The sequence below is a fragment of the Carcharodon carcharias genome, chromosome 20 (assembly GCF_017639515.1).
Source record: "Carcharodon carcharias isolate sCarCar2 chromosome 20, sCarCar2.pri, whole genome shotgun sequence".
In the NCBI taxonomy this organism is placed as follows: Eukaryota; Metazoa; Chordata; class Chondrichthyes; order Lamniformes; family Lamnidae; genus Carcharodon; species Carcharodon carcharias.
Window position 1 is genome coordinate 83,274,556 of NC_054486.1, and position 13,674 is coordinate 83,288,229.

General features: G+C 41.5%; 1 protein-coding gene across 1 annotated transcript in view; it reads left to right on the plus strand.

Annotated features, from left to right (window-relative positions):
- lrrc9 (leucine rich repeat containing 9) overlaps positions 1-13,674 on the plus strand; it is a 185,802-nt gene that overhangs the window by 91,438 nt on the left and 80,690 nt on the right. Inside the window, exon 15 of the mRNA XM_041214204.1 lies at positions 5,968-6,180. Within this exon, the coding sequence (XP_041070138.1) occupies positions 5,968-6,180 (213 nt within the window). The remainder of the gene's footprint in view (positions 1-5,967; positions 6,181-13,674) is intronic.

A 13,674-nucleotide genomic window follows, 5' to 3' on the forward strand; every position in this document is an offset into this window, starting at 1 on the left:
ACCTTCTTAGTCACATGTTCTGCCATGGCACTGTGCCGATGTGAGGGATCTGGTCAAGGGTCAACATCCTGATAGATGGGTAGCAAGAGGGCAATTAAATGGATGGGATAAATCCTTGGCAGTATTCATCATTCATCCACTTAGTCTTGGCAGCTAACTACATTGCTGCAGAAAATCTGTAGTGGTGGCAAGACAATGCAATCTCCATGACTGTGTCTTGTGAATCTACTCCAAACTTTCAGTGCTTCAGTACAGTACACTGTGATTAGGGAGCAACAATTACATTTTTTTTCCTACGGAAAGCCCATGATGGGCCATCAGTTCTAGGGTTATCTAACAGTTGGATAAAATTTAAAGTTCCCACTCACCTGATGAGTCAATGATGTCTCCTCGGAAGCACAGGGACTTCACCATGGACAACCTACCTCACAAAGAAGCTCCAGAAAACTTACCCATCTGTCCAAACTTTGTCATCTGACCTAACATCCCTTTATGTGGCGTGTATCAAATTTTGGTTGAAACCACTCCTCTGAAGCACTTTGGGACATTTTATTGCATTAAAGTCTCTATATAAATATAAGCTGTCACTATGTTTGCTCATGTTCCATTATTGTCAGCAGAGGAGCTCAAAGGGTGAGAAGAGAGTGACTGCCCTTGACATCAAGGCAGCATTTGACCAAGTGTGGCATTAAAGAGCTCTAGCAAAACTGGAGTCGATGGGAATCAGGGGGAAAACTCTCCCCTGGTTGGAATCATACCTAGCACAAAGGAAATTGGTTGTGGTAGTTGGAGGTGAGTCATTTCAGTTCCAAGATATAGCTGCAGAGTTCCTCAGGGTAGTGTCCTAGGCCCAACCATCTTGAGCTGCTTCATCAATGACCTTCCTTCTATCATAAGGTCAGAAGTGGGGATGTTCACTGATGATTGTACAATGTTCAGCACCATTTGTGACTTCTCAGACACTGAAGCAGTCCATGTCCAAATGTAGCAAGTCCTGGACAATATCCAGACTTGGACAAGTGGCAAGTAACATTCACGCCAGGTAATGACCATCTCCAACAGGAAAGAATCTAATCATCGCCCTTAACATTCAATGGCATTACCATCGCTGAATTGGATACAATGGGCCAATTGGCCTCTTTCTGTGCTTTAAACTTCTATGAGAATCCTCCACTATCAACATCCTGGGGGTTACCATTGACCAGAAACTGAACTGGACTAGCCATATAAATATTGTGGCTACAAGAGCAGGTCAGAGGATAGGAATCCTTCAGCGAGCAACTCGTCTCCTGACTCCCCAAAGCCTATCCACCATCTACAAGGCACAAGTCAGAGTGTGATGGAATACAATGCCTGGATGAGTGCAGCTCCAGCAACACTGAAGAAGCTTGATGTCATGCAGGACACCCCATCCACAAATATTCACTCCCTCCACCGCCAACGCACAGTGGCAGCAGTGTGTACCATCTACAAGATGCGCTGCAGAAACCCTCCCTTGACATCACTTTCCAAATCCACGGCCACTACATCTAGAAAAGCAAGGGCAACCACCACCTGGAAGTTCCCCTCCAAGCCACTCACCATCTTGACTTGGAAATATATCTCCGCTCCTTCTCTGTTGCTGGGTCAAAATCCTGGAACTCCCTCCCTAACAGCACTGTGCGTATACCTACACCACATGGACTGCAGCATTTCAAGAATGTACCTCACCACCGCCTTCTCAAGAGCAATTAGAAATGCAGGCCTAGTCAGTGATGCCAACATCCCATGAAAGAATTTTTTAAAAACCCTAGCAAAATTGAAGTCAGAGGGAATCGGGGTGAAAACTCTTCACTGTTTGGAGTCATACTAGCACAAAGAGAAATGGTTGTGGTTGTTGGAGGCCAATCATCCCAGCCCCAGGACATTGCTGCAAGAGTTCCTCAGGGCACTGTCCTAGGTCCAACCATCTTCAGCTGCTTCATCAATGACCTTCCCTCCATCATAAGGTTAGAAATGAACATGTTTGCTTATTGTTGCACGGTTTTCAGCACCATTTGCAACCCCTCAGATATCAAAGCTGTCACGCCTGCAAGCATCATGACCTGGACAACATTCAGACTTGGGTTGATAAGTGACAAGTAACATTCATGCCACACAAGTGACAGGCAATGACTATCTCGAACAAGAGAGAATCTAGCTATCTTCCCTTGATGTTCATCAGTATTACCATCTCTGAATCTCCCACCATCAACATTCTGGGGATTGACCAGAAACTGAACTGAATCAGCCATATGGGAAGATAGTGGTGTGGCATTAATGTCATTGGACTAGTAATGCAGAGACCCAAGATCCAAGCTAATGCCTTGGATATATGGGTTCAAATCTCACCATAGTAACTGGTAGAATTTGAATTCAATTAATAAATCTGGAATATAAAGTTAGTCTCAGGTAATGGTGACCATGAAACCATCATTGTTTGTCATAAAAACCCATCTGGTTCACGAGTGCTCTTTATGGAAGGAAATCTGCTATCCTTACCTGGTCTGGCCTATATGTGACTCCAGATCCATAGCAATGTGGTTAACTCTTAACTGCCCTCTGAAATGGAAATTAACTTATGCTGTTAATGCTGAGTGGCCTAGTAAGCCACTCACTTTAAGGGCAATTAGGAATGGGCAAGAAACGCTGGTCTTGGCAGTGATGCCCACGTCCCATGAAAGAATAAAGAAAAATATGTATTAATACTGTGGCTACAAGAGCAAGCCAGAGGCTGGGAATTCAGTGGCAGGTAATTCACTTCCTGACTTCCTAAAGTCTTACCCCATCTACAAGGCACAAGTCAGGGTGTGTGATGAAATATTCTCCACTTGCCTGGATGAATACAGCACTAACTACACTCAAAGCTTGACACCAGCTGGGATGAAGTAGCCCACTTGATCGGCATCCCGTCCACTACCTTAAACGTCCATTCCCTCGGCTACTGGCACACAGTGGCAGCAGTGTGTAGTTTCTACAAGATGCACTGCAGCAACTCACCAAGTCTCCTTCAATAGCGCCAACCATACCTACAGCCTGTACACTGAGAAGGCCAAGCGCAGCAGACGCGTCAGAACACCACCATCTGCAATTTCCCTTCCAAACTTCACACCATCCTGACTTGGAACTATTTCAATGTTCCTTCACTGTCAGTGGGTCAAATATCTAGGAAGAGAATTGAAAGAGCAATGTGGATGTACCTGCACTAGATGCACTGCAGTGGTTCAAGAAGGTAGCTCAACATCACTTTCTTAAGGGCAATTAGGGATCAACAACAAATGCTGGCCTGCCAACGACGCTCATATCATGAACTAAAAAAAAAGTCAGAAACTGATAAAGGAACTATTTTGGAAGTAATAATTTGTGAAAAGTTTTAGCTAGAGTAGCAAGTATACTATAACATTTTAAAGGAGCTCCCAGTATAAATTACTTCCCCCATCTATCAAATATAAAATATAGTGTTAAATAGTCTTTCTGGAAAAAAATATTTCTGTTTCGATTTTTCAATCCTATCACAATCTGCCTCTGCTTACCCAGTTGGCTGTCCCATCTGACATGGTTGTATCAGAGAGCAGATAACGATCTCAAATGTCAGTATCCAGCATCAAGTAGAGGATAAAAAAGTATATGATGATAATGCATCAATGCCTTGATATTCCACAGGAAACGATCATGGAAAAACTTGAATGTATGCAGGGTTATGCCAATTCCAACAACTCTTTGGACTAGGTTTAAGAGACAATGGGAGAAGCATACTCCGTAATTAATTATTCTCTTCAGAGTGGATTAATGTTATCTGTATTTCAAGAGCCAATTTCAGTATCCAGTTATTGTGGTCAACCCCATGAGGAGGAGGGGAGTGGGTGGGGTAGTGGTTTCATGCTGTTAATTTGGCAGTTGAATCTATGGACTGGGTTTTCAACCCAGGGCTGAAAATTAGATTCACTAGCCAGCGTGCCTGTTCCCTTGCTCCATCCAGCCTCCAGGCCATTTTTGTTGAGGCTAGAAAGGGACTGGCAGGACTACCTGCCTACACGTGGTAGGTATACAATTAGGCTCATTAAGGGACTAGCTAATTCCAATTAAAGAAGACTGACTGAGATTTTCCATTTAGCCTCCATTTTCCAGCACCGATGGAGACCAGTTTATCCCTGGAGGCAGGCACCCAGTGGCATTAGGCTTGACTGGAGTGATGGCTCCCTAAGCTTTGGAACACTTTTCCTACATCTCTTTTCCTCTCTCACTGTCTTTCTGCCTCTTCTAAGACACCCTTTAAAATCTACCTTTGACCAAGCTTTTAGTCATCTGACCTAATATCTCCTTATGTGTCTCAGTGTCATATTTTGTTTTATAATGCTACTGTGAAGTGCCTTGGGACATTTCCTTATGTTAAAGGCACTATGTAAATGTAAGTGATACACAGAGCCCTATTCTTTGCAGACAGAAGGAACATGTACACACACTGCATCTGTTTCAGCTAAACAAAATAAGTGACAGCCATTCACTGATTCGTTCCTCAGGGCAATGCCTTGACCAATCAGGGCCAATTTGCCTGGTTTAAATTTCAAACAATACTTGGCAGTTAACTATCAGTCGCCATCACTGGTACCTTCATCATGGCAACGTCACTTGCCAATCAATTAGCACTCTCTTCACATACAATATGAATTGTTTTCCCCTTATATTGGTATTCTTGCAAAGTGTCCTGATGAGCACAAGTTGAAAAGCTTAGACATGTCTCTTTGTTCAGCACTACTCAAGTTCTGTACAACCAAACAACTATAAATATAATTTGTAATTCTAGAGGCCCTGCCTGCCTGCCTGGGTGCTGGAGCAGCCATAGGCTGCCCTGTAAAGGGACTCCCTCTCCTAGCACTGTAGTGGCCTGGCTGCTGAATTTTTTTAAATTAAAGATGTTCAAGACCTGGAAAGAGTTCTAGCTTCTGTTTTTCCACCCTGAAGGGAAAATCCAGCCCCTTGATATTAATGTGCAACCTTTTACCTAACACTTATTTTTCATGCCCAGCACAAGGTGATAGGCTGACCCCATCTGTGATCTGAAATCTTTATCTTACACAGGAAGTGACTGGTATAGGTTGACTTTTGGTTAACAATCTATCCCTACAGGAGGGGACAAGACTGTGGAAGTAACATGAGATACTCACTGTATACTTCATAGTTTGCTGATGGATGGAAAAATAACTTAAAAACAGTCCATGCATTTCATGCTAAACTTCAAAGTGTATACATTGGAAGCTATAACTTTAAGCAGAAGGAAAACAAATCAATAGGTGAAGAACAATTTTAATACTTAACTTGCAGCAATACATTAAACCATTTTCTGAAACTAAACTAAAAGAGTTTGATGCTTGGAGTTCTTTTCCCGTCATAGCTTCTACAAGGAACACACTGCTTCCTCTACAGAGTTCTGTTCCCAATGCAATTACATGGAGATGTGGTTGAAACAAGTGAATTAAATATATGTCAAAATGCAGAAGTAAATATACCTGATCTAGGTAGTTTGTCATACTGCCACAATATTTCACAATATTCTTGGATCCTAGAAAAATTTCCAAATCCTTTCTCAACAAAATGGTAACCAGTATTAATTAATTCTATCAAATGAGTGGGTGGGAAATAAAGAAAAATCCACCCTCATCCTATGGAATTTCTTATTATATTCTACTTAGGACAGTGTCTATTGGAATATTACATCTGATACAGTACACCTACTTTGCACAACATTCTACCAGTACAGAGGGCAAAGAAAACCCTAACATTTGCATTGTAGCTCATGGAATAACAGATTTAATCATCCTCTGCTTGTAAGTTTGATGGATAAAGAAGGGAATTAGGAAAATCTAATGAAAATAAAGACAGCACTTTTCAAACTATAAATGAATGTGTTTATTCAATTACAATTTTTTTTTACAAATTGAATTTATTTAGAATGATCTACAATTATTTTCTGCATTTTCTGAAAATAAAACATCTCAAAGGAAGCAAAGTAAAGCAGAAATAATGATTACACAACAAGCCAAGGCGCTTGATGAAGAAGTTCTAAAAATGGATCCTGTTGTGAAGCAAATGCCTAAAATCCTAAATCTGGATGAGATGACACTACTTTCTATATCTGGAGCTTCAATATTGGGTCAAATCACAGTGAGTTATTTCCTGTCAAGTATATACTAACAAAGGTTAAAGATGATAGTTAAGATTATTTGTCTCTAACAATAACCTCATAGATTGGCTTGTGGACTGCTCATCATTCTTCAAATTGAAACAGTCTGATGCAAGAGTAAGACCAAGTCATGATTGACATTATTGCTTTAAGATGCTATAATGGTGATAACTTCATTACAGTAGATATATTATCCATGTGGATTCTGTGCCATATAAAGGAGACTTATCTAATGATAATGATCTAGTTCCTCACTTAAAAAAGAAACCAGATCAAACTCCAGTTGCAATGAATATATATGCAGTACTAGTTCAGTTGCCAATTTCCTTCCATTATTGAAGATGGCTGTTTCTTGCCTGTGTAGAGTCATCTGTTGTGCGGACCAATGTGATTATGGAGCCCAATTTCAGACCCTTGTGGCTTTCCACGGTGCAATTGAATTGTCTGATTTTATTGAGTCTTTCTAGCATACCTTTTTTCTTTGCTACCTGTGTTCTTTGCTGTTCAAAGGAAGCAACATCACTATGTGAGATCGCTCTTCAGATAATTCTTTCTTGTGCATTTTTCTCCCAGTCTTTGGTGGACTTCCTGAAGTTCGCCTTCAAGCCTACCTCACAGGTGGTTTCCAAATTTTAGTTGTGAATACATGGCCACCTTCAGGATTTTATCATCAGTCATACGTATTTACATGTCCACTCCATCTGAGCTCTTGATGATGCGTGCTTCAATTTCAGGTATTTCTGCTCTTTGAAGTACCTCAGTGCTGGGCACTTTTCCTCCCATTTGATGCGCATGATCCCTGAATGCTTCTCATGTGGAACCTATCTAATTGCTTCATGTGTCTGGAGTAGGTAGACCATGTGTCACAGGCATAAAGGAGGGTAGGTAAGTCTTGTTGTAAGCTAGATATCATGTTTCCTCCATAGTTTCTTGTGTAAACGGGCAAATCTGTTTATGCTGTGACAATTTTATTTGCCATCTCACTGTGCAGACAATTCTAGAGTCACATGTAGGCCAAACCAAGTAATGGGAGCAGTTAGTGAAGCAGATGGGTTTTTACAACAATCGACAATGGTTTCATGGTCATCATTCCAGATTTTTTTTTTTCCCCTATTGAATTCAAATTTCACCATCTGCCATGGTGGGATTCGAACCCAGGTTCCCCCAAGCATTACTCTGGGTCTCTGGATTACTAGTTCGATGACAATACCACTCTGCCATTGTCTTTCCTCAACCCACTTTGACTTTCTGGCAGTACATGTTCTGCTCTATGTGGCTTACCAGTCTGTTGAGTAGAACTTTTGCTAGAATCTTACCAGCTAACACAGGCAGCGAGAATCTTCTGCAGTTGTCATACACAGATTTTTGTCCCTTTCCTTTGTACAAGTGAAAAGGCGCAGCATTGCTGAACTTCTGAGGAATGGTTTGTTGATTCTATATTCTGTGATATAGTTGTGTGAGTTTGACAGCTAGCTGGGGTCTCTTAGATTTGTAAGTTTCTCCTGGGATCCTGTCTGAGCCTGGAACTTTCCGTGAGGATAAGGGTCTGATGGCTTTGTCAACCTCCACTATAGAAGGTTTGCTGTTCACATTTTCATATTTGGACCAGTCTGGAAGCTTGTCTATAGCTATCCCACTTATGGTGTTTTGGCTCTTAAGCACTTAATGCTCAGTTCAGCATCCTTTAATAACTGGATAGGCCAATCCTGGAGAGATTAGGCAACCCTAAGGGAGAGGCCAGCTGGTCCATCAAGCCTGTCGCATAACATGATGGTTGAAGCATCATGACGAAACATATCCTCCCCTTCTTATTCCCTCCCCTGCATCCTCCCAATGAGTCCCTTGTGGAAGAGCCAGCCCTGCTTGACTACCACAGTTGTCACGCTTTGGGTAAATGATAAGGCCTACATTCTCTTGTTATCCTGATAGATTGCTATGTTTCTTTTCGTTGTTTTTGAGACCCACTTATTATTCTGCAGTTCTAAATATTCCACTTTCGATGATTTGATTAGTGCAATGCACTCTATATCAGGGCTATCCAGATTAATATCATATTGCCCGTTTCTTTCTTACACCGAAACAAAAATCAATGGAAGCAAATTAGCTAGTATGCAGTTGCAGCCCATCCACTAGCATGCATTGCAGAAACTATTTTGAAGGTAGTCTATTTCTTCAAAGAACCATTCTTTTAGCTAAGAAATACATTAGAGAGCAAAAACCTATCAACCATGGCAAAATAACTCCCATTTTTGTCACAACTGAAACAAAATCTGTGCAGATGGATCACTCAAGTCCATGCCCACTGAAGTAGGCACATTTTCTTATGGAGCCTGACATGGCAAAGGTCCGTAGTCAGTGTGGCATTCCTCCAATATTTAAATCATCTCCTGGCCAACAAATTGGCTTAAGAAGTACCCCTTTGGCACAACAGCAGAAGATGCTCGCTGTAGAATTTTCTTTCCCTCTTGGGTTCCTGGGCATATCTAACTTATCACATTGTCAGTCCTGATGGTACAAAGGGCCCATAGAGCTCAGTTCAGCATTCTTTGATAATTGCCCTGTCCATCAGGAGAGATTCCCCATCAATGCTGAGAATAGATGAGTAGCTGCGTGAGGGAGGACCATATTCAGTCTTCAGGGCTTTATAGAATTTCCTCATGTTGTTCTGGTCGGCATAGACTAGAAGCTCTCTGGCTTGTTTAGCCCACCATGTGTCTTGCATCCTATATAGTTTCTGTTGCAGGTTCCTTTTGCTCTCCTGGAGTGATAGCTTACCAGCGGATGGAGCTTAGTTTCTCAGCATGCTGCATGCTGCTTTTTTTCTCCTTAATTTGATAATCGTTTTCATTAACTCAATCTTGGCGGTTTCTTTCCTATGATCCCTGGACATCATTGGCAGCTTCCAGAACTGTTGATTGGAAGTTTCATTTCAACATCATCACTCGGATTTTCTTTGGAGAGCAGCTGTCACTCAAGCCTGAGCCTGAGTTATTCACAGCAGTCTGCAGATGCCAGTTTTTGCACATCTAGATTTCTTGGAGGTCTAGTGCATGTTGATCTTTTTGGTGAGATAATAAATTTCATTTTGGAGCTGTAGAGCATTTTACTCCTCTCATAACCATGGTGAACATAACATCTGCTATGTTGCTTTACCGGATGATGATAAAGTCAATCTAACGCCAGTGTTTAGATCTTTGGTGCATCCAAGTATTTATGTATTTTGCCTTCTGTCTCAAGATGGTGTTAGTGATTGACATATTACAATGGGTGAAAAGAGAAGCATGCCATTGCGATTGCATTTCCCCACACTTTGATTCCCCAGGACACCATTCCAAGCCTGAAAGTCAACTCATACCCTTGTATTGAATACCCCCATCACAATGAGCTTTTATAATCTCAGGAATAGCTACTGTTGGAGTGCATGATGATTGCCACATTCTTCTTGTTAACAAGCGGTGGATGTAGAGTCATGAGGCAATCATTTATGCCCTTAGAGAGAGTATCCCAAATCGTTGTGATGTCAGACTTGATAGCAAAGCCAACACCTGCCTCTCACTTCTCACTCTTTGGTTTGTCTATATAGAAGAACATGTTGCCTGCTGATTGCTCTATTAGCTACCCCTCCTCTGTTAGATGGATTTTGCTTAAAGTTGTAATATCAATACAGATGGAGTATCCTTTATCCACAGCCCTTAGGGCTGATTGCATTTTGGATTTCAGATAATTGTGGTTTTCGGATACCACATATAAACTTACATTATAATAGCCTAAGCCTAGACTAACTATAGTCTAAGGGAAATAAAATAGCCAGGAAAGAAAGATGTATCACTGAATAATAAATATGGGATATCTGAAAAAGTTTCTTTTTGACGTGTCCACCACAAAAATCGTAAGGTAAGCAGTGCAGGGAAACAACTAGACTTCCCGCGCTAAAGGTCGATGAGTGTCAAAATAAGTGCAATTTTTGGATGTGTTCGGTTTTCGGATAAAGGATACTTGACCTGTATTGTACTGCAATAGATCCCTGCCAAGCAGAGCAATTCTGTGCTGGGGTTGGAAGCTGTTGACTTTATCAAGTTGAGCTTGTATGTTCTAAGAAGCTAAGTAGAGTTCCCTTTTTTTTTGTCTCGCCCACAATATACTGTAGTGAGTGCATACTAAATGGAGTGCATTTCGGGATTTAATGGAATGTGTGTTTAGGAGTCAGTAAGAAACATCTCCCCGTGAGCTGACTACAGTCGAGATGGATTATGCTTGGCCAGCCCCACTCTCTCAGCCTTGCATATCTGTTCCCAGTGGCTTGACAAGTCAAAATTACTGGAGATATGGTCAGCTGCAGTGGATGATCTGCAACATTGTCTACGCCCATGTCAATGAACTTTACAGCTGTCGACACAGCTGTGCTGCAACACTTTCAGTGCCAGTAAGGGAATACCATTTCCTCTGCTACATTCGTCAAGGCAGCTCCTTCTTTTGTGCATTGAAAAAGGGCAATTGGAGATAGGCATTCTCCAGCTCACCTACCCTCATCTGGTTTGGCCTGCAAACCACCACAGTTACTGGGGTTTGGCCACTGTCATGCACAAACAACTATGTGGAGCCACAGGTGAGAGTTTGGTGAGTGTCAAGGACCAGGTGCAGTTATCAGACGTGGTTGACTCCTGCAGAAGCAACTTCCTTTGACACAGACACCCCACTAGTTGGTTATCTGCTTACGTTTGATAAATGATCTTGCACGATTTTTCATTTAATTTCATTTCACTGTCCTGCAAACATTGCAGGAACCTGTTCAATCAGATCCAAGGCGAGGAAAGTGTCTCTCTTGTGCTAGATAATCACCATAAAATATCCACTTCAATCAAAAAGACCAATACATAGTATTTGGTGTATGTTTATAGGTTGTTCAGCCAGCTGCTTGACAGATTCAAATCAAAATGATCATGATGCAATACCTAGACTGTTTTGTCCCTACGTGTGGTTATAGTGAAAAATGGATTTGACTTTTTTTTATCTAACTTCTTCCACATTTATTATCTATCCTAGTTGGCCTGCCTTCTAGTATTTTTTAGATTTACTGTGAGGGACTAAGATCTCACCTTGTATATATTCTTCATAGAATATATAGAGATATGCTGATTGCTATCTATCAAAATTTAAAACTGGATAAAGACCTAAAATGGCTGAATCTGTCTGTCAGTGACTCTCAAACAAAAGGAGCTACTTGGCAGTATCAGGGAAACATGCATGTCATTATCTCTGAAAAGCCACTAACGACACATTGTGGGTTGCACAGACCAACTTCAAAGAGAGTTATACAAAGGCCAAAGCAAAGTACTGCAGAATCTGGAAATCTGAAACAAAAACAGAAAATGCTGGAAAAACCCAGGAGGTCTAGCAGCATCTGTGGAGAGAGAAACAGAGTTAACATAACGAGTCTGTGTGACCTTTCTTCAGCTCTGAGGAAGGGTCATAAAGACTTGTTACGTTAATTCTGTTTCTCTCTCCACAGATGCTGCTAGACCTCCTGAGTTTTTCCAGCATTTTTTGTTTTTGTACAAAGGCCAGGGCTGCCAACAGATGTCTGCTCATCTACAAAGACAAAGGACCCCACAACCTTCCATTTAATTCTTAATGGTTGAGACATTCAACAATATCGATAACCCAGACGAGAGATACACATCCCTTGGCAAAGCCAGAGTGGAGAGGTGGAAGTCATGTGACACAGAACTCTAGCTTGTGGAACTGCAAAGTCAGTTTGCCATTTTATCATCTAACCAGCAGCATCGCAGACAAAGACTCCGTATAAGTAGTCCCCTTGGAGGTCACGGCACTAAGTTGGACAAGCACCCAGAGAACTTCTGGAGTTTTGTCCTTTCAGGAACAGTGTCCCTATAGCAAGTCTGTTGTACTACCCCTGGACACAGGGGCCACTCAGTCTTTGATGTTGGAAGGAAATCTAAACCTATCCCTCGAGTCCTCCCTGAAGACCAAAACCCTGATCAGTGGAGTGGGAGGAGGATCTGTGCAAACGCCACTCCATAAGGTCCGCCTGGAGTGTGACCTTGTTTCAGGCCCTGTCACGGTAGGAATTGTCCCTGAGCTACCAGTAGCAGGAATTGATTTCCTCCTTGGAAACGAGTTAGCTGGCAGCAAGGAATTAACCAGCAAAAGAAAAGAAACCCATGTCAGCCAGCAGAAAATTACAGGAGAGTGGAAAGCTAGGGAAGATCCAGAGGCCCAAAAGGGTAAAATAGCACCCAAGTACATTGACCAAGGGCTGCTCGAATGTAGCAGTTAAGTCAAAAGAGGAAACAGCCTCACTGTTATCTTAACTTCCAGATTTTCTTTAAATAACCACAGTCAATCACCCTCCTGAAACCGGGAGGACTAAAGGCTGTTGGGCGGAAACAAGAATTCAGTCCGGAGTGCTAGGGACACAAGGGAACGGTTCTCTGCATAAATTTAGAGCTGGGCACAAGTTTTGGCTGATACCATGGCTGGGGTGGGATAGGCCTAATCAAAGGGGATTAAAATTGACCCTGAAGTGTAGGACAGAAGTCACCAGCTTTATGAATTCAACTTTATAATTTGCCATGGGTGGATTTGAAATCACAACCTTAACCTTGCCTTATCTTTCTTGATATAGTCCAAAAATCTGGATGCAAATACACTGAGTCATCATACTTTTCATAGATGTATCTGTTTCTTTGTTGAATATGATTGTCATTCTCCTGGGATCATCACTGGAGTTTCCAAGCTAAGTTGCTACAATTTGAGTGATGAAGCAACTTCTGGATGACAAGGCTCAACAACAATTATGTAAGGTGTTTTGCATCTAATAATATGGAAATAGCTGCCGCAACCAGACCAAAGTAGCATTCTGCTGTCATTTGTATACCCTTTTGTAAGAGAGAAACAATGCTTCACTTCTGAGGCTTCCAAACATTAGCGGTCATGCACACTGATCTTTCCCTTGACACCTAACACTTCAAAGCATCCCCTAATGTTGTGCTTCCTAATCAAGAAAATTATTCCTATGAAAGTAAGAAACAATCACAAAGTAAAAGTAATGATCTAATTTTATGATTTCCCTAACTCAAACTCCAGTTATCAGAACTTCCACTGAGTTGGAAACCACTATAAGGTAGCATATGAACATGCAAAATGGACAGGTAGGGAAAGTAGGGTTGTTAACAGTAATTAAATATATTCCTGGAGGTTTCATCACATGACTTGTCCTCATGCTCCGGCCATTAGTTAGCCAACACTTGTGACATACTGCTTTCCTATGCCAATTGGAAAGCAAAAAGACTCATTATCCAATTGTATGATGATTGATTGTCAGCCAAACAGTCTTTTTTCCCTATTTTCAATATTTTTATATCTGATAAAGAGAAATATTCAAAGAAAATGACAAAAAAACTTTTCTAATGTCCTGATGATTTTTCTCCAGGGTTGCACATAGCAGTGCCCCG